This window comes from Barbatula barbatula (genome assembly GCF_947034865.1).
Source record: "Barbatula barbatula genome assembly, chromosome: 24".
NCBI lineage: Eukaryota > Metazoa > Chordata > Actinopteri > Cypriniformes > Nemacheilidae > Barbatula > Barbatula barbatula.
The window spans coordinates 4,341,289-4,368,764 of NC_136787.1; the positions used below are offsets into that span (position 1 = coordinate 4,341,289).

At 38.8% G+C, this 27,476-nt stretch overlaps 1 protein-coding gene across 2 annotated transcripts in view; it reads left to right on the forward strand.

Moving 5' to 3' along the window:
* Positions 1 to 26,265, forward strand: part of tjp2a (tight junction protein 2a (zona occludens 2)) — a 31,303-nt gene extending 5,038 nt beyond the window's left edge. The window contains exons 2-24 of one of the 2 annotated variants that reach the window (XM_079448027.1): positions 4,596 to 4,725; positions 13,345 to 13,398; positions 14,174 to 14,298; positions 15,383 to 15,485; positions 15,621 to 16,335; positions 16,455 to 16,558; positions 16,661 to 16,814; positions 17,124 to 17,235; positions 18,331 to 18,446; positions 18,718 to 18,814; positions 18,961 to 19,111; positions 19,203 to 19,311; positions 19,428 to 19,647; positions 19,733 to 19,917; positions 20,648 to 20,743; positions 20,836 to 20,915; positions 21,000 to 21,210; positions 21,293 to 21,393; positions 21,504 to 21,725; positions 23,074 to 23,175; positions 23,274 to 23,558; positions 24,006 to 24,088; positions 25,391 to 26,265. In XM_079448027.1, coding sequence (XP_079304153.1) covers positions 13,354 to 13,398; positions 14,174 to 14,298; positions 15,383 to 15,485; positions 15,621 to 16,335; positions 16,455 to 16,558; positions 16,661 to 16,814; positions 17,124 to 17,235; positions 18,331 to 18,446; positions 18,718 to 18,814; positions 18,961 to 19,111; positions 19,203 to 19,311; positions 19,428 to 19,647; positions 19,733 to 19,917; positions 20,648 to 20,743; positions 20,836 to 20,915; positions 21,000 to 21,210; positions 21,293 to 21,393; positions 21,504 to 21,725; positions 23,074 to 23,175; positions 23,274 to 23,558; positions 24,006 to 24,088; positions 25,391 to 25,529 — 3,555 coding nt within the window. In that variant the 5' untranslated portion in view covers positions 4,596 to 4,725; positions 13,345 to 13,353 and the 3' untranslated portion in view covers positions 25,530 to 26,265. Of the gene's footprint in view, positions 1 to 4,595; positions 4,726 to 5,510; positions 5,745 to 13,344; positions 13,399 to 14,173; positions 14,299 to 15,382; positions 15,486 to 15,620; positions 16,336 to 16,454; positions 16,559 to 16,660; positions 16,815 to 17,123; positions 17,236 to 18,330; positions 18,447 to 18,717; positions 18,815 to 18,960; positions 19,112 to 19,202; positions 19,312 to 19,427; positions 19,648 to 19,732; positions 19,918 to 20,647; positions 20,744 to 20,835; positions 20,916 to 20,999; positions 21,211 to 21,292; positions 21,394 to 21,503; positions 21,726 to 23,073; positions 23,176 to 23,273; positions 23,559 to 24,005; positions 24,089 to 25,390 lie in introns of those variants that run through there. The other variant, XM_079448026.1, reaches the window with a different exon arrangement.
* Positions 26,266 to 27,476: the final 1,211 nt, after the last annotated feature.

Below are 27,476 nucleotides of genomic sequence, written 5' to 3' on the forward strand. Positions count from 1 at the left end.
GTGGAGCTAGTGCATCTGATGTTGAATCAGTTTACTGCTGTAAATGAGGTGATTTCAATGCATCGTCTGGAATGTAGCGAATTGGGTGCTTGGACGTTGCGGAGATCTCTGTAGTTCTAAGGAACGAGTGAGAACCAGAAAAGTAAAAAAAGAATGAAGTACAAGAAGTTCATCACCATCATGCAAGCGGCCGCCGGGATCGCACCTCTTAATAAAAGGGAGCTGCTACCACCTGGCCGGAGATTATGGAGACCCTCAGGGTGAGTTGTGTAGAAGATGCCGGAAATGCATGAGGCCATGAAGTTCATGTTGTTTTTTCATGACTGGCTTAGTTCTTGTAAATCTGTAACATTGAGTTGATGGCTAAATGTTGTATGTATCCGAGTATATATGTAACCATTTTGCAGACTTGCAGTGTGTTGAGGTTTTATTGGATGAGTATAAAAGCCTAGGGTTTGAACCCATTACCTTGGCATTGCTTACATTGTGTTCCTCCAGTTGAGCTATTTTTCTTTGAGGAGCATACTTTTTTTTTAAATGATTTTGACCGCTGTGCACTGTAAAAAAGGATTTGAGGATTTAGTTGACTCAACTTATTTTCCTAAGTATATTCAACTAAAATGCTGAGTGTACTTAAGATATTAAGTTTACCTGTGTCCAACTAATCCGTTTAATCAGACTAGTTTATTCAACAAAGATTTCTCAGTTGTCTGAGTGGCATGGAAACCCCGCCCACCGAGCATGTCAGCTGCGCGCGTCACTCACCGTTCACCCCTGCATAATTGCGTCAGGAAACCCTATCAAAAATACACACGGATCACGGCGACAACGCGCTATAACTGACGAGAAGCTTCCATTTTTTCGGTCAAGGGTTTTTCGTGGTAAGTGCAAATTTATATCTTGTTATTTGTGAAAGTTCCCGTTAAGGTGTTTACAGAACCCTGCACATGTATGTTCCTAGTTTTACGAATAAGCTATTATTTTACTAGTTAATGAGTTCCCCTAATTTTTTATTCAGTTGTGGCCACATGCAGTAGCCTATATATATATATATATATATATATATATATATATATATAGTAGTTACAGTGAAGAGAAGAGAAGTGAACAAAACTTTGTATTTCATTTTCGCCAATTTGTTTGTGATTTTATGAGGTCATCATAACGAGGACATCTTCTCAGTCAGCGGCCCCTGCAAAAACCCCGCGGAGCCTTCCCCACAACACAGAACACAGGTGACCATGCGCCGTGGCTGACTTCTATATGAGTTCTTGAGGAAAAATGTTTATCCAGATCGTATTTGTAAAAGTCACTGTTAAGGTATACAGAACGCTGAACATGTTCCAGGGTTTGACAAATACGCTTGTCCTCGCCAAGTTAACGAGCAGAGTTCCGTGAAGTGCCTTCATCGTTTTGCTTCTTTGTGTATGCTCACTGTTATTTTACGGTCGTGGCATCCTGTTATTGAAATATGTCATCCACGGTTTTCCTGCATAAAAAATAAGAAGCCGCCTCCGTCTCACACTCTTGCGAAAATGATTTCGGGACGATCAACAGACAGACTGTCATTTGTAACTGTAGTTGCGCCACAATGGAGGCGCTGTTTCTTTATCAGCACCAGTGAGGCGCTGAAGAGTCGCAGAACAAGAGCTAGAAGTAGCTTTGTTTCACGGCAGTTTATGTGAATTCCTTTTCATCAAAGTACGTTCATTTTCTTGAAATTGTAAAACGTGCTGTACATCGTTGTAACGTTTCATAATGTGCAGTTGTTTCATTGAATTAGCGTTATACTGTTCACAACGTGTTCGCCAGTATAAATGCACATGCATATGTGATACGAATGACTCGTTTGAACAGGTAAAACTATTCAGTCACTAGCGAATATAAGATTTCAGCGAATCATTTATAGCTCCGTAAACCACAAGAGAACGCAGGATATGAATGAGATTTGCTCATTTAGTAAAACTAAAGGCACTCCGGAAGCAGTCATACTTTCATAACAAAACGCTTGTACTTTATGTGATCCAATGTTGTTTGCCTACTCCTGGCAGAAGGCAAAAATTGGTAGCTCTTTGAGTTTATCGAAATATTTATTTAAACCGTTTGAAAAGGCTGAAATTGAGCAAAAGGACAATACTGTGCAGCAGACATTTACATTTATGCATTTGGCAGATGCTTTTATCCAAAGCGACTTACATTGCATTATTCTATACATTTATACGTGGGTATCTGCCATCCCCTGGGATCACACCCACAACCTTGTATTGTTAACACAATGCTCTTACCACTGAGCTACAGGACAATATTACATTACATACAGCCCTTTAGCTGTTATATATGCACTAACTCAAAAAGTAAATATATACTAGTCTAACTTTGACTTTTCTTTTTCTTCAGATTTGGGCTAGTTCAACAGAGCATCTTGTGACTCGTATGAAGTAGACCTGCAAGCTCTGCCCATATTCTTCTGCCAACCAACGCAAAATAATAAGGCACTATAAGATAAAAAACAGACACTTCAGTAGATCTTGCCCCTTACCTTGCATCTATAGTGACTGTTTGTGTTCTTTTAAGACACAAGTTGCCCTTAAAAAACATTTGTTACAGCACAAAAAATATCTGCTTCATCAGTTTCAGCCAACTATTACCCACAAATCTCATGTAATAACGCATAGGTTACAGTGTGAATTGTGTAATTTTTCTGAGCCATGTACTTTGTACATTTGGGAACTCATTTGAAGAATGAGTCTGTTAACTGTCCTTTTAAGCAGTGTCAATTTAATATGAAATGTCAATGTTAAACTTTGCCTGTAAAGGAAACTAATCTTTTTTCTAACATATATAAGACTAACATATATTTAAAGTACGTGTTCACTTTTAGCAGCACTTAAAGGCAGTAATTTATTTACGTATGCTGTAGTTTAACATGCGTTTGTTACTTAATTTTTCCATAACATGCACATATGAAATGTCAATGTTAAAATATACTTTATAAAGGAAATTAAAATGAAATAAAATAACATTCTGCTTGTTATTCCATGTCCGGAAGTCATGTTTATGCAGTACTGTTCAACCTGTTGAATTAACTTAACATTCCAAGTAAGATCAACTAATTTTGGAAAAAGTAACCTGGCTGCCTTAAAAAGATAAGTTAATTCAACAAGCTGTTTCTTTTATCTAGTTTGCACGACTAATAATTATAAGTGTATGCAACCAGATACTTAGTTTTAACAACTAAACATTTGTTGGTCTTACTAATTTGATGTTCTTTTGACTCCAATTAAGGTTTGCGCAACTTTCTTTTCTTGTTGGTCCAATTGCCACAATTGTTGGTCAAAAAAATATGAAGTTGATAACACTTAACCATTTTAACCCCAACTATTGATTCTTAATTCAAAGAACTCTTAATATGTGTCAACAACTAAAGTTTTTTAGCATACTCAACTCAATATTTTAAGGCAGCCAGGTTACAAATTATTTCAAGTTGAATTAACTTGTTTGTTTTTACAGTGTGGGATCAGAAAATGTAAAACCAAATTTTCTGTGTGTGGAACCTTTGTTTCTTTCTCCAGGGAAGTGATTTTTGAGCAGCGTAATCTACACTTTAGCTTTCATATCTCATCTGTTAAAGGATTAAAGAATACAAATTCTGTCATTATTGTCACCCGGATCGTGTTCCAAACTGTAAATTTTTACACTTTCTCATATAACAAACTTGTACCTTAGTTCTAGTACATATATTTAGTTCACATAAATATGCTGTGCTCCATATGCACTGTATGCATGCTGTGTTTCAGTATGCTATATTTCATGGAGCCACACTATAGACTGTTTCATCGGATGCGCCTGACCCCCAGTTAACTTCCGGTTTTTGTTTGGCTAGTGTCTAATAATAACTATTTATATTTAATTTATGTTTATATTAATTTAAATAATTATTTTACTGTATAATAATTGGATGAGAAACGATTTGTTGAATTTTGTTGTATTACATTTACATGTTGTATGTTCATTTTATTAAATACAAATCAATTTGTTGAGTGGCCAAACAAACCGTATGGTGCACTGACAGTATTGGACATGATTGGTATCATAAATAATCTACAGGCACTCTGTGCCCTGGAAGTTCAACATTTGTTTATGTTAAGATGAAACCGTCTATAGTTTTGTGTGATAATAATAATGCATACATTTGAACCATTATTCACTGAAAATATTACCATCTTCTTTCAAACCTTGTTCTTGCCTCCATGTTAATCAATGTTGGTTCGTCTCAGTTAGTTACACGAGAAACAGTTGAGACAAACCACGAATCAACATTGTGCGGTGCTTGGCATGTTGCATCTAGTCACGTCATGCATGCAGGGGTTAGTAAATAGCGAAAACCCATATTTATCTTTATCTTTGAATTAAGTCTTTTCTATTTGGCATTTCTTTAAGAGCACCTGGGATCTCTGTTTTTACCTTCTTCAAACTCTTCTAGTTGTTTGCTCCTGTGTCGTACATGAATGCACGATGGACAGGTCACAAAATATTTTTTTTATCATTTAAGATTGTGTGTATTCTGTGTTATTTACAAAATTTTATTTTTACAGTGACCAGTCCAACCAAATCGAGTTATTCCGGTCAAGCGGATCCAGCTGGAAGAGGTTTTCCTTGACCAACGAAGTTCAGTATTTCTGCCTACGTCGCCTTTCTGCTCCAAGCTATCCAGCAATTAAACAGGTATTGAACTTTACAAATGTTCTCATAGAAAGCAATGCAGACCTTTTTTAAATAGGCAATTTAATTTAAATGTCAACTTAGGATTTACTTGGTTGTCTTGCAAGAGCAAACTTTATTAGGACTTGCCCTTGTACTGGTGTCCAGTGTGTTTTTATGGTAAATGTACATGTATATTTTAGTAATATATAGTCATTTTTAAAGTTGAATTGTTGAGACTCATGTCAGACAAAGAGCCATCATGATTTCTGTGAAAAAACAGAAGCAGTTTTTGTATGCTTAGCAAGCAATTGCTCTCCTCTTATGTAATGTCTTGATGCTGAAATATTTGTGCTCCTCTAAGACCTGCAAAATTATCACATAACAGAAAACCAGAGGTAGCGGTCTTTTCAACTAAACAAGTCTCAAACATGGCGACCCAGATGTTGTAAATTGTGCATTTTACGTTTTATATGCTGAAGAATTGTTTTATGAATTTTAAGTACGAGCATTAGTATTACGCGTCTAGACGTTACCAGGTAACCCTTGCGCGACCTAATTCATATTCATGAGCTGCGACAGGCGATAGATAAGGGATTTTGGAACCACCCATTTGACTTCATGGGGGCCGGGTAATCTTTAAATTAAATATGACATATATTGTGTTGTTGTTGCTCAAAACATCTTGAACCGCACATGACGACAAGCCGAACAGAGTATACACGTGACTGTTTATAGCTTTCTAAAGTATAGATGTTTAGGTTATATTACGCTGCCTCATAAGAGGCTCCCCCTGTCGTGGACGTATTGGTACGGTCTGGATTCACAGTACAATGGAGTTTGAATGGTTTAGGCGCTACGCATTAGCGATTCGTTTTTCGGGCTAAACTGCTGCACGAAAGCCTGACACGCGGGTACTAACTGTTTAAATAACCGACTTGTTTATTTTTTGTCGGTGTCATTAGTGTCAACTTATAGTTTGCAAGATGCCCGTGCTTGTGGACAGACGGTTTCTAAACCGAAATGTTGAGGCGTATTTTCATGTAAGTACTGTTAAAACTTCCTCAGTTTAATTTGTAGTTTCAGAGATCAGTAATTCTATTTAGATCGGTCATTCTATTTAGATCAGTAGATCAGTAATTCTATTTAGATCGGTCGTTCTATTTAGATCAGTAATTCTATTTAGATCAGTAATTGTATAGCAGGTTTGCTGGTGTGAACATTTGCGTCGCTTAGAAGTTACAACCACCTGCTGCCGCTATAATGAAATAACCTGAAATAATTCAACGTATTCGGTAGTTGAACATACATGCATCTGTATGGAACAGTCTGGTAAATGAATTCATTTACCTAAATAAATGCTGCAGATTTAACACAAGCATTAATGAATCCTTTTGCAGTATTTCAATACGTAATGTAATATTTTACGCAAGGAATTATGTTGACGTCATCTTAAACAGTAGCCTACGCGGAATTACCAGTAGAGGGACCACCACACCGCTCATAAATCATGAAAACAAAACGATGCATATTATTATTATTTTTTAAACCCTAAACATCAGCTTAAATGAAACTCCGGTGTTATATAATGTTCGCATTTAAGTATCAAATTCTTGACTTTCTTGTTTGCTTGATGTAACATCACGAGTCTAGTTTGGACCATCTGACTAAATATTTGACTCGAAATCGATATGATGTGATTCTCAGTTAAAGCCTGTTATGGGTCACTGGTTTTAGTCAGTTGAGTGGACATAGACAGTTAAAGCTGATTATCTATAATGCATTGAGGGAATACTGTCTGCACGAACTGTAACCCTTCCAGCACACTGTATATTTTACCATATGGTTGTTTGGCTCTGTCGCTGCTTTAGTTAACCAAATCCTATTATTTTTTGATTACCAAGGAATGTGTTCTGTTGCTTTACTAATGTTTTGTGTTTTCCAACTCTGCAGTAGATCGAGTGTTTCGCCTTGGACAGGAAGGTCCTTCTATGTTTTATTTCATTCCTTTATTATACCTTTGTATTGATGAGTAGGAGAATTTCTGGACATTCTTAGTTGTTTAGTAAACGTACAGCACATATTATCTACACTTTATCATATTTGTTACTGACATGCTTGCAAGTGAAGCTAAGTGCATCTGAAGCCAGATATTTGGGTAGTTGACAAATATACCGTATTGTGTCTTACTGTGTGAAGGCCAAAAAAAATAGAAAACAAACTGTTCATAATATTTTATAATATCACTGGTATTTATACGTACAGTATAATATGAAATGGCATGAGAGAGATTTATCTTCATTGGTAGTTTTTTCTACATTTTCACTGTCACCCCGTAGGACCCCTGCGGCTTACTTGTCAACTACCCATTCATTGTTTATATCATTTACATTGAGTCATTTAGCAGACACTTTTATCCAAAGCGACTTACAAAGAGTTCGGGGAGGAATAAGCGATATGTCTTACAAAGAGAAATAGTACAATAGGTGCTAATACAAAGTTACTAGTTTCAACGAAGGCTAGACCACTACCTGTTGAGAGAAGAGGGTTAGTGTACGTTTTTCTTTCTTTGTTGTTTTCATTTGTCTGTCAGGTATTCACAAAAGAGATGGGTTTTAAGTAGTTTTTGGAAGGTTGTGAGAGATGTGATTGACCGGACCACATTAGGAAGAATATTCCACAAGGAAGGAGTTGTGAAGGAGAATGAGCGGGAAAGGGATTTAGTGTCTTTATGAGAAGGCATTACAAGTCGCCGCTTGTTTGCTGAATGCAGGGTTCTTGATGGGGTGTAGTAGTGTAGTAGGGTGTGAAAGTATGCCAGCGCAGATCCAGTGATAGTCCTGTATGCAAACATTAGTGACTTGAATCTGATCCGGGGTTCAACCTAGGCCTGTAGTGATGCGTCGATGACGTCAACGTCATATTTTAGTGACGACGCTTCGCCACAGCTCAGTCGCCAACACACACGTGGGAGACCAAAACATTGCAGAATGGAGGACGGAACAGTAATCTCCTAGAATAAAATATCGAACAAAGCCCCAATTAAAGAAAAAGGCCTAAAAAACAGCTCGCCCTAAATCTTCGAAGGTATGGGAATACTGCAAATTTGGTCCCAAACGTAAAGGTGTCGTTATTTGAGCTCTTTGCCAAATGGAGTTGGCATACCACACCAGCACAAGGGCAATGTTGGAGCATCTGAAACGGAGGCACCCCATTGTCACTCGCGAAGGAGACAATAACAAGAAATGTATTTAGCCAACGTTACTACTTACATGTTTGTGTAGTGTGTTGAGTAGCTTGAGCTCTGCGCACTTCGGTGGTGCTAGCTAACTATCTTAGCTCTCCGTGCAGTTTTTTCGTGCTAGGTAGCTACTGGCGCCTAGACAGCGGTGTTTAGCTAACGTTAGTTATCATCTAATGTTGGCTTGAATGGAAGCTAGCTTACGGCTGCATCTATAGTAGCTGATGTTACATTTACATTTACATTTATTCATTTGGCAGACGCTTTTATCCAAAGCGACTTACAAGTAGTTTTCTTACAGTGGCACATTACTGCAGAGCAATCAGGGGTAAGTACCTTGCTCAAGGGCACTTCAGTCATGACCTGCTGGCACTGAGATTAGAACAGGCAACCTTCTGATCACAAGCCCAACGATCTAACCACCAGGCCACAACTGACCAACATGATATCAACAACATGATAGTACTACATGTTAGATAACGAGAACGTTAGTTACTAACCTAGCACGAAAAAACTGCACGGAGAACTAAGATGCGTTGGTGGTTACTTGGTTAGCTTAGCACCACCAAAGTGCACAGCTGCTAAACAGGCTGGCCTTTCATTTTGTATAACAGTAAAATTATTTTATTTATTTTATTTTGTGTAAAGCAGAATATTTTTTGCTGTGCAAAGCCGTTGTTTAATAAAGTATGTTATTAAGAATTTTTTGGTATTTATTTGAGATAAATTATGGTTTTTATTAATCGAGCAGTAGAAAAATAATTGATAGATGAATCAACAAATTTGTCGTTAGACTAGTCAACAAATTGTTAAAATAATTGCCCGATTAATCGTTTACCCCCGCCCTACTTCAACCGGTAGGCAGTGGAGAGAGATGAAAAGCAAGCTGCTACAGTGGTATCGTCTGGATGAAACGAAATGTAGATCTGGGTGTCATCAGCATAACAGTGATATGAGAAGCCGTGTGCCCGTATGATGGGTCCTAAGGATGTCATGTAGATGCAGGGGTCCAAGCACCGATCCCTGAGGGACCCCAGTGATCATATGGTGAGCAGTGGACAGCAAGCCCCTCCATGACACCTTGAATGATCAGCCGGAGAGGTAGGATTGGAACAAGCGGAGAGGGGAGCCTGAGATTCCTAAGGATGACAGGGTTGCTAGCAGTATCTGGTGATTGACCGTGTCAAACGCTGCAGATAGGTCTAGCAGAATCAGGACCGAGGATGTGGATTCCGCCTTGGCTAGCCGTAGTGCTTCTGTGACCGATAGCCGTACAGTCTCGGTGGAGTGGTTTGTTTTGAAGCCAGACTGCTTGTCATCCAGAAATCAGTTGTGTTGTTTCTCATAAAATCATACACAAACGTTTACTGATCAAATCTGATCAATACAAAAAGGCTTGGTAAAAAAGTAATGTTCAAGTGCCTCTTGAAAGAGGATCACTAAATAAAGTACTTATTCACTCAAAATCTATAACTGTGCTGTACTAAGGACTGTCTGTCTCATAGCTCATGTACCTGTGTAATGTAGAACACAGCAGTACATGTTCAGTTACAGGGAGAAATCAATTGTTTGATATCCCTTCTGGTAACCGCATAATTAAGAAATGAGGGCAGCTCCTCACATGCCACATTTTTATCCTGTCTTATATTTGAGACAGGGTTAAGAAGACATTACAGATTAAGGAGTCATTATGGCCTTTCATTTAATACCGCACAATGGATTTTGATAGTACTACATGTTCTTCTATTCTATATATGGCATTCAAAAAAGCGATGCTTAGATACTCCTAACCCCATAATCCTTCTAAATTATAATTAAAATGATGAAATCTGCTAATCTAACAGCCCTGCATGTCCAATCGCTCATTGTGCAGACTGCAGAAAGAGATCCCAATCCATAAGCATCAGCTTTGAGATACAAGTGCTGCAAAAAGGTTCTGCATGCGCTCCGTAAGCCACAAGAAGCTTTGAATGTCAACCTAGATAAGCTGTATCACTGGATGAGTTTTAAATGGAATTTTTATTTAATGCCACTGCAGCAGACTTCTTTTTGTGCTGTGGGGTGGCATGGAAAAGGTGGGATTTGTGCGATATGTAGGCCAGCGGCCTCAGTCTTACGTCAAAGGCAGACAGATACATTGTGCTGGAGGGTGAGGCGCTTTGGGCCAGTGACATTTTGTTCACGGGAGAAGTGACAATATGAAGACCGTTCTCTCACTGCACAGAAAATGGGCGCATACCATCAAGGCCATTCGCATTCTCCAGGGCATCGTAAGCACACATCTTCATCTGTTAATCTCTTTTACTTTGTTACTTTTTAGTTTAATTTGTTTATCAAGGACCGTGAATATCAACAGTGCATTCATTCGGGCTTCTGAACCATTTTGATTGTAAGGAATTACCAAAGACTATATAGTATTGTTCTTATATTTGGTATCTGTTTGATTTCATTCAATGAATGCATGTAATATAAAATGCAGAAAGCGTTCTCAAAATTGTCAGGGCAACTTCTTTTCTTGGTGTTTGGGTTGTAAGAATGTGAAAAAGGTCAAGAATCAAGTTTGCTGGTTTAGAAAATGAATTGGAGGCAAACAATTCCTCGACATGCCTTAATGCAAGATAGTGTCACAAGAAGGGGTCGAACAATTTTAGAACCGGACGATTATCGACCTCAATATAAAACATTTTTCGATTATCGACATCGGAAATTTTAAAAGCCTATTTGCCAATAAAGTAATTTGATTTTGAAATGCGCTATTTGCCTCTGCTGCTAAAGATTTAATGAGAGCCGTCGGAACATGGCAGTCTGTTGCCTAGAGTAATGCCCGTCCTCAGCCCATTTGATTTGTTGGGAGTCACGTATCCGGCCATTCAACGCGGGAGGCTGAAGGCACTGGAAGGATTGGACTGAAAGCATTTGCTAGCTCAAGCTGCTTCATGGATCGCGCTTCAGTTGATGGCATAGGCATTTGCACATTATTTGAAGTCATGCCACTTCACAAATACAAATCATTTTAAAGCACCAAGTACTCGCGTGCTCTCAAAAAACGATCTTCAGTCATCACTTACTTTTGACCGTATGTATATGACATGATTTAAAAAAAATTATCGATAGTAGAGGTATCACTATCGAAGAACAATATTGCGATAGTTACATGTATCAATATTTTTGCACAGCTCTACGAATTTTCTTTATATTCATTTAAAACAAGGCATGACGTGGTACTTTCAATTTAACACACATTTTTAAAAAAGGCCTTAAAAATCTGTATAACCGTAACCATTTAAAATCCCATAGCATATCAACACATTAATGAATTATATTGTAATATTTGTGTCTGTTGTCTTTTAAAAATGTTACAGAGGATGAGAATATCAGTCATGGACACAAATTTATTTTTATTATTTGTAATTATTATATATAAATATTCTGTCTATCATGTTTTGTTGTTTTTTTGTCATTCAAGAACGTATAGAGCTCTGGAGTTTGACATTCCGCCATTTTGGCAGGCATTCAGGAGAACGCTAGAGCGGCTGTGGCATTGGTTTTGACAGTGTTCAAACAATAATTTAAAACCAGACTGATAAGACCTTACTGTTTCAACATGGTGCTGTGGACCTGGATGCCAGCACAGGCGGGTGAAAACAAAGGGGAATCCTTTGTTTAGCTATATCCTAGTGATTTAGCTATGCTGGCTATACGAACAAGGACGGCGAGAGTCGATTACGTTAGCTAACAACACAGTTGACTAAGCCTTCCAATGAAGACAAAGCAGGTTTAATTACCAAATTAGACTGCTTCCATTTATTCCTCTCCAGGCTTTTGTAGGTTTTTTAAAGAGTCTCAGGGAATTTTTTATTAAATAAAAATTTGACTCCTTTTTAAATTACAACATATAATTTGCTCATTCAAATGACTGCAGTGATGCCTCAACAGATGCTATGTTATAACTTAGAATCTAAATTTATGTAAATAAACGTATGGCAATTCATGGTAAGGTGCAGAACTTTCATCGAATGAGATTGTTGTGTGGGTGGAGCTGTGAGTCGCAACATCGCAGAAATAGAAACAGTTTCTAAAATAGAAACGGCTGTTGCTCGTCTCGCATCGCTCTTGCGGCTGGTTAGGACCAAACCTCTGATTAACATGGAAAAGATACCTTTTATCGCGTGTCCCGGCATCGCATCGCGTTTGGCTAGGACACGGTGTTTCTGTAAAGAGAATTACAGCTGAGAATGCAATAAAATGCGTAAATGATCCATTCCTTTATCAAAATTATGTTTTTCCCAGGTAGAGAATACACTGATCTTAATTGTGATATTTATTTTTGTGTGCTAGTGTATATTTTAGAATGAAATCTTTACTGCCATGATGTTTCAGTGGTTTTGTGAGAATGACGCAGGTGCATGAAATGTGCAGAAAGAATTGTGGATAGTGGGTTGAGAATTATTTAGGGCAATAGTTGGTTGCATATTTGGTTGAGAAGATTAAAGAGCAACAATCATAATCAGTCTGTGTGTTTGTGTGAGCGCTGGTTGGTGAAGAGGTACCTATAGGCTTTTAAACAGAGCTCTAAAATACATGTTGTGTCAGCTATGTTTTTAATGTTAAAATCAATAGGATCCTTTTAAAATCCTTTAAAATATTGAGGTGGGACTTTTTGAAAGTTTCCTCAAGAGATTTTATTGAAGCCTTTAGATATTAAAATGTTTGTGCACCATTCATAATTTTATTGTAATGTCCATTTGCTTGGAAATTTGGGAGAAATCTTGTTCATAGTTCCCGAAATGAAACAAAAGATGATTTTACCCCAACACATACCTATAAATAAAGGTTATTTAAATAATAATAAAGGTATAAATAAAGGTTATTTATAGGTATGTTAAGTTTTTTTTTTACTGCAGCTGTTTTTCTGGACTTTTTTCACGTTTCTGGGTTTCTCAGCAGCGGAAGTCGTCAGTTGGGTAAACTATCGCGGTGAACAGGAGACTACCACCCAAAAAATAGTTTTTAATGCAAATCTAATATTATACAAAGTATAGTTTTCTTAAAAAAAATTATATAAAAAACTTTGGAGGATTTACGATGCTGAAGACCGTTGAACGCGCCATCACAGGCCTGTGAAAAAGCTCCATATACTTTTTGAAACCTTTTATAACTTATGGTCAAACATATTGCTCTATGATAAGTTCTCTATGATAAATTCTCTCTATAGATGAATTCTGTACTGTATTTCTGTATTTTGTTCAGATTCTTGGTAGGTCCGTGTAGTCAACAGCCATATAGTTTTTCACTGTGGCAGCACCAGCACTGCAGATATCACCTGGTAGATCACTGCTATCTGCTGTAACTTGATTCTGTCCACCGTTGTGTCTCATATCAGCCTGTTCATACTGTTTCAGAGCCCAGTCATGGAGGAGACTGTGTGGGAGCAGTACACTGTGACCCTACAGCGGGTGAGTACACCATGTGTTATATATCTGCTGAGCTAAATATCTAAAGCACCTCAAACATGTGTTTGTTTATGAATCTGATTGAAACTGTTGTGTTTGTTATTTGAGTACACTGAGGAAACCAACACTAAACTTTGTCATGTATCTCACCCTGCTGTGTTTGTGCTACAGGCGTGAGGAATGATACCTGCTTACTCGAGAAAGTTTCTTTGAGCCAAATCAAAATGATATTTTGATATATGATATATTTATATATATAATATATTGTTTTCTTTAATTCGAAAATCGATTCAAATAGAAAAATCCATATTTTTTCCCCACCCCTAATGGTAAATACTTTTTACAATAAAATGACAAGCGCTTGTATATTTACATAACGTGGGGAAACATCACATGTCACAAAAACAATCTCTCTCCATCTATCTGTCTGTCTCTCTCTCCGTGTATCTCTTTCACTGGGCCATCTGGTTGAAAGACACTAATGCTGTACACACAGACAGCTGAGCTGTGATTGTTTAGGGTGGAGGGGAGGGAGGATAGGAATCTCATCAGAATTATTCAGCTGACACACAGTCATACACATCTGCGATATCTACGCTCAGTTGTTTGTATGCTGGAGAATCAAATATACTATACTATACCTACACTCTAGAAGTCATATGCAATTGCAGGAAAATCAAAAAGAAGTTTTGTTTAAGGGTCATCTATATACAAAGTGTTTTAATGTTGTTAGTAAATCAAAAGATTAAAACATTGATCATTTTTTGCTTTGATTTAGGATTCCAAGATGGGGTTTGGCATTGCTGTGTCCGGGGGACGGGACAACCCAAACGAAGAAAATGGAGGAATGTCAATCGTCGTGTCTGATGTGCTGCAGGGGGGTCCTGCAGACGGCTTGCTATTGTGAGTCATGCTGCATTTACAACTCAACCACTGTTGAAGGGTCACTTCTTCCAAAAATATTCTGTCATAATTTACTCGCCCTCGAGTTGTTCCAAATCTGCATTCATTTCTTTTTTTCCGATGAACCCGGTGAAAGATATTTGGATGAAAGCTTGTAACCGTTCTCGGCCACCATTGACTACCAATGACATACCATAGTTACAAGCATTCTTTTAAATATCTTTAAAATATCTTTTAAATATCTTTCTCTATGTTTATCAGAACAAAGACAAAATGTCAGTCAATACAAGTTCACAGTTTGTGATGGGACTTAAAGGGGCAGTTAGTAACATTTAGCAGTAAAATAAAAAAAACTCTAGGCCACTGTTATATATTTTGTTTACTTACAAGATCTAAAAAGTTTCCAACTACTTGTAAATCATGAGAAATTATAAACAGTGACAAGGGGCTATGCAGTCGCCTGTCAATGGCGTCATATTCGCATTACCCTTTGTTACCGTATTTACTGGCGTAGATACCGCATGACAACAGTGCCGTGGACAAATGCAGAAGTAGTGTCTAGCGTCTAGCAAGCCACTTGTTTGTTTTGAGCGGTTTCTTATTTATGGACCACAATTATACGCAACATTTATAAAACTATTACTTTACCTCATCCGCTAACATGATTTCTTGTTCCCGTCTGATTGATGTCCATCAGTGGTGGAGTTGAAGACAACAGATCCCATCATTCTACGCCCCTTCACAGCGTCATCAAGCTGTGCCATTGTTGTTGTTGTTTTGATCGTGCACCCTCTAGCTGCGTTTTCACGAACTGTAGTTTTAAAGGGATAGTTCACCCAAAAATGAACATGCTGTCATTATTTACTCACCCTCAGATTATTCCAAACCTGTATACATTTCTTTGTTCTGCTGAACGAAAAGGAAAATCTCAGTAACCAAACAGATCTCATCCCCCATTGACTCCCATAGGATTTATTTACCCTACTATGGCAGTAAATGGGGGATGAGATCTTTTTGGTTACTGACAGAATGTTAATTTTGGGTGAGGTATCCCTTTATGGTCATTGTTTTATATTCTGTGCAGTGAAAATGACAGAGTGATGCTGGTGAACACTGTGCCCATGGATGGAGTCCCACACTCCTTTGCTGTGCAGACGCTGCGCAAGTGTGGCAAAGTGGCCAAAATTGTAAGTGTAACTTTTTTTCAAATTTTGACATTTACTTTTTAATTGCATTAGTTTTTAAAGTCTGTCTGTATTGTAGATGTTAATATCACAACTGAAATATTGAGGATGGAATAATTTTTTAATGCTTTTATGCAGACATTTAAGAGGGCTAGAAAAATCCCAGTCAGCATGCCTAAACGCGGCCCGTCAGCGGACGACCGCGTCTTTAGCGGCGACTACAATGAAGACTATGACCAGGACCGCCACAGTGTTTACAGTGGACGCAGCTACCCTGATCGCGACGCCAGTCTAGAACGAGGCAGGGGAGGCTATGCAGAAGAACACGACCGCGATTATGATCGCAGCCGAGGGAGGACCACAGAGCGAGGCATGAGCCCAGACAGACCGTACAGACGAGACGGAAGCCGAGGACGAATGCTGGACCGCGAGCGTAGCCCAGATCGCCTTTATCGAAGTGAACACACGCTCGATCGTGTACACAGCCCGGAGAGACGCGACCGAAGTGATCGGACACTGGACCGCAACTACAGTCCCGACCGGCGCTATCGTAGCGAACACAATCTGGACAGAGACCGGAGTCCAGACAGGCGATACCGCAGCGATCGGACGCTGGACAGATCACACAGTCCAGATATACAGTCCAAGCCGGAACCGGCTTGTCGCTACAGCAGAGATAATTTGGCCAGCGAACAAGATCGCCGGAGGTATGATCCTCGCCAGGATGAGGCAGTCAAGAGGAGTATCAGTCGAGACCGGCTGGACCGCTCACCCTCACCCGCCCCACCACAGCGGCATGAACCTTTGGAAAAGCCCCTCAGTGTTACTCTTCTGAAGAATCATCCCAATGATGGTTGGTTCATTCTGATATAATATGGCGGCTTATGAGCACATTTTCATTTGTCTGTTTAGTTAAAGTTGGTTTCATCTTATAGTCCAATCTCTAACATTCGGTTTCCCATATATATACAGAATATGGCCTTCGTCTGGGCAGTCAGTTGTTCATCAAAGAGATGACAAATACGGGCCTGGCATCCAAAGAGGGCAAAATACACGAAGGCGACATTATTCTGAAGGTACGCCCAAGTGATCAAATGTCAATCTGAAATCTAAATTTACTGCATGCACATTAACCTCTTACTTTGTAATTTATTAATACTAGTTTTCTTTTGTCTCAGATAAATGGTACGGTCACAGAGAATCTTTCCCTCGGCGATGCTGGGAAGTTGATTGAGAAGTCTCGTGGAAAACTGCAGCTGGTGGTCCAAAGGGATCGCAGTCATGTGCTCATTAGAGTCCCACCCATGGCAGACAGTGACTCTGAAATAGATGGTGAGTGGATTTCTGTAACTAACACACAGCCATGAATATGCAGTTTGTTGAGGTTTGACAATACTTTAGTGACCAGATTTAAATGAAGCAGCAGCCAGAACTGGGTGTTGCCTGTAGAGCTTCCCTATATAGTATGACTGTACCTTAAAACACCTCATGTTGAATGCGTTTACACTCAGTCTCAGTCAGGCGACTGCAGTTACACCTCTCTAAGTGGCACAGTCATCCACTCTGACTGTTATTTATCAGGTGTTTACTGTTATTCCATTGTGATGGTCACGTGTGGTCTGTGTACGCATGTGTTTGCAGATATCTCAGAAATCGAGTCGTACCGCTCGTATTCTCCTCAGGAGGACAGGCGGGGCCATCACTCAGACCTCTCCTCACACTCCTCGAATGAGAGGTTACAAGAAAAAAACAGGTAATACTGGCACCAGAGTTTCCTGAAATGTTTGTATGAGGCTGGCCAGGTTATCATACTGATCATGTGGTTACCAAATTACTGTTAATAAGCAAACCATGTTAAAGCTTTCTAAGCCGAGTATGAAATAGAAATAATAATAATATTCTGAATCATTTCATGAATCATATTAGTTTAGTTCACATTATAGCAAACCTTTATAAATGTCATTGTTCTGGAAGATATGTGGGAGAATATGGGAGTAACCAAATCGATCTCATGCCCTATTTACTGCCATAGGGAATATAAATACTATGGGAGTCAATGGTAGATGAGATCTGTGTGGTTGCTGACATTTTTCTAACCATCTTCCTCTGTGTTCAGCAGAACAAAGACATTTATACAGGTTTGGACCAATCTGAGCTTGAGTAAATGATGACATCATTTTCATTTTTGGGTGAACTATCCCTTTAACATAAACTTGCAATTAACATCATTTATTCCTCTTGGTTTGTTTTTATTTCAGCATTTTCAGTATGAAACTGCTAGTATTTAACTAAATATTTATTTTACTACAAAAAAGGAAAACATCAATTTGCTGCATATGGAAAACTACTGAGTTCGCACTTTGTCATGTTACGTCATTGGTTGTTGGAAAATATAGTGAAACTGCTTTTAAAATGGAATTTCACGCAATTAAAAATGTAAAAGTTAGTACAGTTTGTCAAGTTAGTACAGGTCAAGCTTTTTTAAAGATATTACCAAACAAGCTGTGTTTAAGAATTTTCAAGTTTTATTTATTTAACACTGCATATAGGAATTTATAGTCTGTTTAATATGTGACCTGTGTTTCTCAAATAATCTTGTGTGTGTGGTTCTCGGTGATGGTTTGTGCGTGTTGGTGCGTGTGGAGTTTTTTGTGTGTGGTTGTGTTTGAATCTTTGTGTCTGTCTTCTGTGTTTTCTCCTTTTTGTTTTGTTTTTACTTGTATAAACTTAAGCTGTACAGCTGCTTTGTAACAATGAAAATTGTAATAAGCGCTATATAAATAAACATGACTTGACTTGACTTGACTTGACTTGACTTAAAGTAACTACTTTACCATTTTGTCATTAGAGATGAACCTTCTAATAGACTGGCTAAAATGGGAGCCATGCCGACTCCATTCCGAGCGGCACCAGCGGAGCTGCCGCCTCCACCTGTAGAGGAGGAGCCTCGTAGTGAGTCACCAGGTACCCACACTGCACTGATCTTGAAAAGTTCAACAAATTTGATAAGAAATTTTAAACAAAACGGTTTTATAGTTGTTTTTGGACATTTCATTTTATGTAGCTTTCCTGTAGCTCAGTGGTAAGAGCATTGCGTTAACAACGGAAGGTTGTGGGTTGGATCCCAGGGGATTGCAGATACATATGTAAAATGTATAGGATAATGCAATGTAAGTCGCTTTGGATAAAAGCGTCTGTCAAATGCCTAAATGTAAATGTAATGTTTTTAAAACAGCACCGGTGCCGGCGCCAAAAGTAAGTGTTCCAGTTAAAACCAAACCTCTGCCCAAGGTCCCACTGCAGCCCAGTCCCGAAGACCTGGAAATATATGGGTTTGTACTGAATTCAATGTTGAATTCTAGACTAAATCTAGAAGCTATAACTAATCAATTTGGCCATAGCTTTGAATTACTTGTCGTCTTTCTTCAGTGATGTCACAGTTTGGCATCCTTTGATTCTAATGAAAAGTGTCTCACAGCCCCAACACGGTGATGGTGCGCTTCCAGAAGGGCGACAGCGTTGGCCTGCGTCTGGCTGGCGGTAACGACGTGGGCATTTTTACAGCAGGTGTTCAGGAGGACAGTCCTGCCGAGATTGAGGGATTGCGCACTGGTGACCAGATTGTGAAGGTGCTACAAATGTCTCAAATGCACTAGATGTACATGTTCTGTGTCTTTATCTGTCATGCATGATGGGCTGATCATGTAAAATGTGTTGCAGGTAAATAATACAGATTTCAGAGGCATGATCCGAGAAGATGCAGTCCTTTATTTATTGGAGATTCCGAAAGGAGAGGATGTGACCATCTTGGCTCAAAGCAAACCTGATGGTACATTAAAACACCTCCGTACAGTCAAATAACTCAGTTTACAGTTATTATATCTTTTATTAAGAATTTGCTGGATGCTAATGCACGTGTAAATAGGCTCACTTGTGTGTCCGTAGTTTATAAAGACATCCTGGCGTCCGGACGAGGAGATAACTTCTTCATCAGAACACATTTTGAATACGAGAAGGAGCTTCCTCAGAGCTTGACCTTCTCCAGAGGTGAGATATTTAAAGTGGTGGACACCCTATATGACGGAAAGCTGGGCAACTACCTCGCCATCCGCATGGACAAAGAAGACCAGCCGCGGGAGAAGGGCATCATACCCAGCAAAAGCAGGTAAGAGGATTGTGAAATGGTTTTGCGTACAGATGCTTGATTTACTACGATTGTATGCTAATAACATTATTACAAAACACTGCAGAGCGGAACAGATGGCAAACGTTCAGAATGCTCAGAAAGGGGCGGGCAATGACAGAGGTGACTTTTGGAGACTCAGGGGTCAAAGGGCAGCCAAGAAAAAAGATCTTCGCAAGAGCAGGGAGGATCTCAGTGCTACACCCGTCACTACACGCTTCCCAGCTTATGAGAGAGTAGTGCTGCGAGAAGGTACGGCTAACATGCTATGTGACATTCAGTGACTTTTGATCTCTGTTGCACAAAATATTCTTGAGTATTTGTATAGGTTTTTTGTAAATATATATTTGAATTATTACAAAGGTTCACATTTTTAAAACCAATTAGATGATTTTAATTTGTATTTTATTAATTAATATAATATTAAAATAATATTTTTACATATGTTATTTAGTTTAAAATATTTGTTTTCACCGATGCATATTTAGATTTCCATATAATATGTAGTTGTAGTATTTTAAAATGAGGTTTTGTCTTCCATTTCATTTATGTGGCCCATATTTACCTGACATGCATTTTGTTTGCATATTTAAATATTCTAATGCCTTTTTCACATTTTTTAACCAGTTCATACTCAAACTTGTATATATTATTTTTATATCCATATATATTTATATATTGTAAAATATTAGTTTTAACTGATAACTGTTTTGATTTTCATAAAATATTAATTTCTAGTATTTTTTTATTTGTTTTTGTCCGACATCACATTTTATTTGACTACATTTACCAAATAATAATCATTTATTTTCAATTAATTATATAAATTGTTTTGGAACTATTTGTGGCCCATATTTACCTGACATGCATTTTGCTGGCATATTTAAATATTCGAATGCCTTTTATGTGTCATAAAAAAAATTCAGCATTCTCTTGTCTTACGTTTAATGTAAGTCATTCGTTTTCGTCATTCTCTCACCAGCTGGCTTTAGACGACCTGTCGTAATATTCGGCCCAATCGCAGATGCTGCCAACGACAAACTTGCCAATGAACATCCAGATGAATTTGTTGTAGCAAGTAAGCTATTCATAATATATGGAAATGTCCTATTTCAAATATGCATAGCATAGCAAGCATGCATTCATATTTTCACATGCTTGCATTGACAGAAACGGAGCCTAAAGATGCAGGCACAGATAAAACTTCCGGTGTGGTCCGACTCAACACTATCCGTCAGATTATTGAACAGGTAAATGTGTAATGACTTTTTTCTGTCATCCTTAAGATGTGTTTTTTAATAGTGTATACAACAATTGTTTTTTCTTGTTTCCAGGATTTACACGCTCTGCTCGATGTCACACCCAAGGCTGTCGACACCCTGAATTACACCCAGTGGTATCCAATTGTTATCTTCATGAACCCAGACAGCAAGCAGGGGGTGAAGGCCATGAGAAACCGTCTGGTTTCAGGATCCACCCGCAGTTCACGCAAGCTTTATGAGCAAGCGGTTAAACTACGTAAAACATGCCAGCACCTTTTCACAGGTTAGTCTTGGGTTTGAGTCCCAGGAATACAAAATGTAACAGTTTTTAATTATACTTTAAACATACATTTTTCTTTGCCCAGCTACGATTGAACTGAACTCTGCTCACGACGCCTGGTTTGGAAGCCTGAAGGATAGCATACGAGAACAACAAGACAAATCTGTCTGGGTCTGTGAGAGCAAAGTAAGCACTTATCAGACAATTCAACGTTTTTTTGTTAAAGTTCAGCTTCTGTGTGAAATTGTCAGCAGTTTGTGTGAAGTGAGAAATGACCGGCCTTTGTCCTGTTTCAGCTTGACGGATCAGAGGAAGACCTGGATCTTAATGACGACCGCATGTCGTACTTGTCGGCGATGAGCGCAGACTACCTGAGCATGGACAGTCGTCTGACCAGCGATTTTGACGACACTGCCGATGAGGGTGGAGCCTATACGGATAACGAGCTGGACGAGTCCACTGACGATCCACAGCCGATGTCAGCCATCAGCCGCTCATCCGAGCCTGTTAGCGACGAGGTAAGTACACTTATGTCTGGACGGTCTTCCTGTTACATATGGCATGGTTCCATCCCTTGTGTCATTTTGTGACTGTTTGGAATGCTGTTTCTAAGGCCTAACCTACTTTTTGCTACGTGAACCATGATTAATTTGCATAGTGACAAGTGCTTGTCATTCTTCCAACTTGTATTATCATTGTCCGTTATATGATTCCTATCAGCAAGAAGCAATAAAAGGTTGGCGGGTATTAGTGATGTGCGGATGGCGGTAAAATCCGCGGGCGCTGCGGATGATCTGCGGGTCGGGTGGGTCGGGTAATAAAAAATATATTCTGATTAATTGCGGGTGGGTCGCGGGTTGATGAGATCATTCGTTGAAAATACAATTATTTATAACAACATTTCTTTAAAATACGAATGTGCTTTAATAACAGTTTCAACCAGGCAACCGGCAATTTTGCACTCATGTAAAAGAAATACGCGGGTGTCGACAGTGGAGGGGGGTCCTTTTCTTAATGCAGAAATGGAGGCGAAACAGATCCCGGAGAAACTTTCAGTTAGATGAGTCCTCAGAGGAAAATGGGTTATTCTGGGACAAACAAGATCGCTTATTCCCATGACTGCGGCGCCTTGCTAGGAGAATATTGTGCATTCCTGCAACAAGCTGTGCAAGCGAACGCTCATTTAGCGCGGGTTTTAGAGGCGAGGCGGAATCGTCTGAATCCAGGCACAGTAGATGCTATTCTGTGTTTGCACAATGCAAAAGAAAAGGCCAAGTAGCTAATGCTGAATTGGCACCGTTTTGTTATCGGACTTTGTTCTGTTTTCTGGAAAGAAAAAAAGTTCTTTATTGTTACTTTGAATATCTGTTTTAGGAATGTTCCAGTATATTTTAATTTATTTGAGCTGTGTTTGTGTGGCATGGCCAAACTTTTTGTTATACAAATAAATGTTCATTTAAAAGCATTTTACGATTAGCGTATCATTTTAATATCGGATATTGACAGACTAGTTCTAACGTCACTGAATCTGAAAACATCATGCTTAAAGAATATAATTAGATGTATTAAAGTGACGATCGGTTGCGGGTCGGGTGCGGATATCTATATCATAGAAAATTATACGTGCGGGCGGATGGCGGGTGGATAATTGATTTGAAGCAGCGGATGCGGGTGACATTTTAGCTCATCCGCGCATCTCTAGCGGGTATATATCTACTAGAAGTGTTGGTCACACTGCCCTCTACAGGTCAAGCTTGAAACATTAGTTTTCTAGCATCATTTGGTGTTTATGAGTATTTGGTCTGTTTTCTCGTATGTGTATTTGTACACACTCCAATTAAATCAAAGTGTATTTCACCCATGCAGAGAACCATGCCTGTTCCTCAAGTCCGTATCAAGAAAGCAGGAAGCCGAGAGCTGCTTCAAGACCCGAGTCCACCACCATCATTTGTGCCAGAACCCCCTAAAGTAAGTTGTCCTATTATCTCCCTATCCACTTCCTCTTTATTGAAGTATTCTGTGCAACCTTTACAGAACTAAGAACCAAACTCCTCCTTTCACCGCAGGTCAGGACGACTTCACGCGCCGCAGACTCTAGGAGTTTTGATTCTCGATCCAGCAGTACAGTAAGCAGCGACGTGCCCGTGAGCACCAAACCTCTTCCACCCCCTGTTGCCCAGAAGCCCAGCTTCACGATGCGGTTGGCCCCTGCCGATGACACGTCTTCTAATAACCCTGCCAATGACCCAGCCAATCGCTCCTTCATAGGAAAGGTGAAGGCGTTTGAGCAGATGGATCACCTGGCCCGAGCGAAAAGGATGCTTGAGCTACAGGAGGCTGAACAAGCACGGGTTTGTGTCTCACTCAAACACATCATGCACAGAGTCTTCTAACTTGCATGTCTGGGTCATGTTTCACGTGAAGACAATGGAGCCTATTTTTAGGGCAGGACATTTTTTATGACTATTAAGGACCTTTTCATTACAATGATATTTAACCATTTAAATTTGTTTATTTTTGCCAAATTTTTTTCTGTTAAATTGTAGACATGCATTACACCATGGTAGACTATGTGTTAAATTTGGTTTTTTATTAAAAAATGTATTGGAAGAGAAAATCTGTTCAATTGTCATGGGTAACAAAATGAATTGAAATCATTTTAATGAAATATGACCTAGACAATTTTTCCTTGATTTGTATTTTTAAAAGTATTTCATATCAAAATCAATGCAATTGTTTATTTCTTGAAAGTTGAAAAAAAAAAAATTTTATGAACTTTTTTCCTCTTCGCATAACAGCTCGAGATCTCTCAGAAACATCCGGACATCTATGCCGTTCCCCACAAACCAAAACCCAATCAAAACAGACCCCAGCCTATTGGGTAAGTTGATTTGAAACAAGGGTTTTATAGTTTACTTAAACATCTTTGTTAATTTAAACAAAAAATATAGACCTACATGTTATTTAGAAAAACTAAACAAAAATGACAAATGTAAACTGAATAAGTTAAAGATGGGGTTACACACCCAGTTTCTGACAATGGCAGCTTTATTTACATAGCACCTTTTACAATTTTCCTTGTTACAAAGAAGCGGTACAAGAAAACATTGACTAAGCAAACCATCTGAGGTTATGCAAGTCAAAACAAAGGCCAAATATCAGAAGACTATAAATTCCTTTATGCAGTGTTTATAAAATTCTAGCAGCCCTGCCGCCAGGCAAACAGTCCAAAACAGTATGCAAACGGTGGCGAGGAACCCAAAACTCCATGTGTACCAATCTCTCATATAAATCTTGAGTACCTATACAGTAGTATTGCATACGTCGTATCTTCGAATAGTAATTAGTTTGATCAGATGTATAAAAGAGAGATAGCTATACGATTATATCCGGAAAAACACAACCTGCTGTTGGCTGGAAGAAGGGATGGCATTTTTACATTATGCATGTAACGTAATGCGCCTATTGCCAACAAAGCACAGACAAATGACTTAGTTTGACTTACCGCGTGTGGTTCATGTCTGGCATCTTTTAACACTGGGACCACACCATCTATCCATTTAAAAAGATCTCCAAATCCAGCGTTTGTATAATATTAATCAACGCAATGCATTGAACAAACAAACTACTGACTTCTCTCACTATGATTGACGAGCTGCTGCTACAGGCCCACAGCGCAGCCAATTTTGATGGTAGTCGATTCTACTATCGCTCGTCGGTTGACACGTGGGCAGGCTATGTCTTTCGCCTTGCCTAGCTTTTCAAGGAGAGTTGCCCATTAAAGGAATCACATCCCTGAAACAGGGATCCAGGCTTATAAAAAACTTTCCGAAACAAGTTGGACTGCTGGGGTTGTTTATCATGTACAGAAATACTACGTCATAGTCATTTTTTGACATGAGAAGCCAGAATGCATCAAACGCCATTAAACACTTTTAACAATACAGCACTGAAATGAATCATTGAAGATTAACAAAACTGAAGCTGATATAAAAATGTATAATATTAGTGTCAAAAAGATATTTCTATATTGCAAATTTGAGCTTTTCTAAGCTAATTGAAAATATCTATAAAACTAAAAACAAAACTATAATAGGCCTGTTTTGAAACATTGTAACTCTGTCAAATGTGTATCTGTGCGCTAAATTCTTCAATCTCAAAAGGTAAACTTTGTTTCATTTAGCTCCAGCTCAAACTCTGAGAGCCGCACTCATTACCGTGCTGAAGATGATGATGATGAGGAAGAATATCGACAGCAGTTGGCTGATAAGACCCGCAGAGGCTACTACAACCCCCAGAAATATAACGACACCGAACTGTAACACATGTTTCGTAAAACACATATCACATAACATAATGAATCACTGTGTTTTGCCGTAGTTTCTATGCATGTCATTATAAAGAACCACGGACAAAGCAGATGCCATTTTGAACACTAACATGTTATTTGCTTAAGGCATATATGCAGTATAAATACGACAGTAATAGACCAGCATTCCTACTGAAGCACAGTTAAATCACTGTTAACAGGGTGTTTTCTTTTATACCTGTAATGTTTTTATACTCCATTTCAGCATATGTGTTATGTGTTGTAGTCATCTTTGTTTGTACGTCTTTTATTGATTCGGTTTGCCCACAATGCTGTCATGTATCGGCCTCTGGTAAAAGCTACAAGATGGGGTTCAAGGTACACTTTAGTTTGCCATAAATCAAACCCAAATATGTGATAAATGTTGTTTTTTAAAACATCCGAGTGCCTTAACGCCATCGATCAAACTGCTCTAAGATGAACTCAAATCTTAAGAAATGCTTTTGTTTCCTGCATATTAATGTGACACAATTGCCGTACAGACTTGAGACATCAAATGTGTTATGTCTAGATTTGTATATTGCTCCAGGTTCAGAATATAATAGCACCATGTATAATGTTGTAACACTGTTGACATGTTTCTATGATCACTCCTTTGGGCTGGACCACTGAAACGCAGATTTGTGGGAAATAATGCTATTTTTTAAATTTAAAGACTAAATAAATAAACCAAACTTTTAATATTGTTACTTTGCTTAGTTTGTTATTATTATTTTCATGTTTGAGGGCACCCCATGTAAGCAAAAAAGCATTCTCTGCCAGGGACTTACCTGCGGGATCTCTAAACAGCAGATATAGCATTGTTGGTAAATGTTTGCATTTTGAGTACTAATTGTCCTTGGTTGCATTAAAATAACAACTTCACAAATACATTAGAAATGTACAAAAAAGACTGATAAAGATAAGAGATCGGTTCTCAAGGGTGCCCCATCTGACTACCAACGGGGCCTCAAGATTACCAATGTCCAGACAACCGTTTCATAGAATTAAAAAGGCCAGGTCACAACACCTTCACATTTTGCATAACACTTGACACACCATTTGAACGAATGGCTATATCACATGCTTTATAATGGTGTGTTCAGGTATTGATTTGGTCAACAATTGGACCCCAGAGAGAAAATATGAAGGGACTTATGTAAGACGCTTCTATGAGCATCGCAAGCCTAGGGCTGCGGTAGGGGCCGGTATTAAAGCATCACTTGACATAGAGATGAGTGCGCCTGAGCTAAGGGCGTCCCATGCATGTTAGACAATGATAAACTGCTATGAGAGTTGTGTCTTATATCTCCCGGGGTCTGCAGCTTGGACAGGATCCTGGAGCAAGAGCCCAACGCACTGTTGTGGTGTGTTTGCAAGATACTTTTTTAGCTATTCAAGATCTGGATAAACTAAATGTTGTGCATAATGATTTCTATGGGGCAGGGGAATCTACGACAGATCTAAACACCAGAATTCTGCGTGGCACGATCCCTGGAGGTGTGGCCATATTCTGGCACAAGAAACTGGACCTGTTGGTCACTGTGATCAGGTTGGATGTTGACTGGCTCATAGGAATTAAGGTGGTGTATAATAAGAATGTTTTTATAATCTTAAATGCATACACTCCATATGAATGTCACAAAAATGAAAATGAGTACTTGAATAAGCTTGCCTGTATAGGGTCTTACATAAGGGAAAGTGAATATACATCCATTTTTGTCTTGGGAGACCTGAATGCAGATATATCAGATACCACTTCACTTTTTGGTCAACACTTGATACAATTCTGCAAAGATCACAAGGTTATCTTGTCCACTAGGAAATAATTGCCAGTTGATAGCTACACACATCTGAGTGAAGCTTGGCATACTACATCCTGGTTGGACCATTGTATATCTACAGCTGATGCGCATGATTG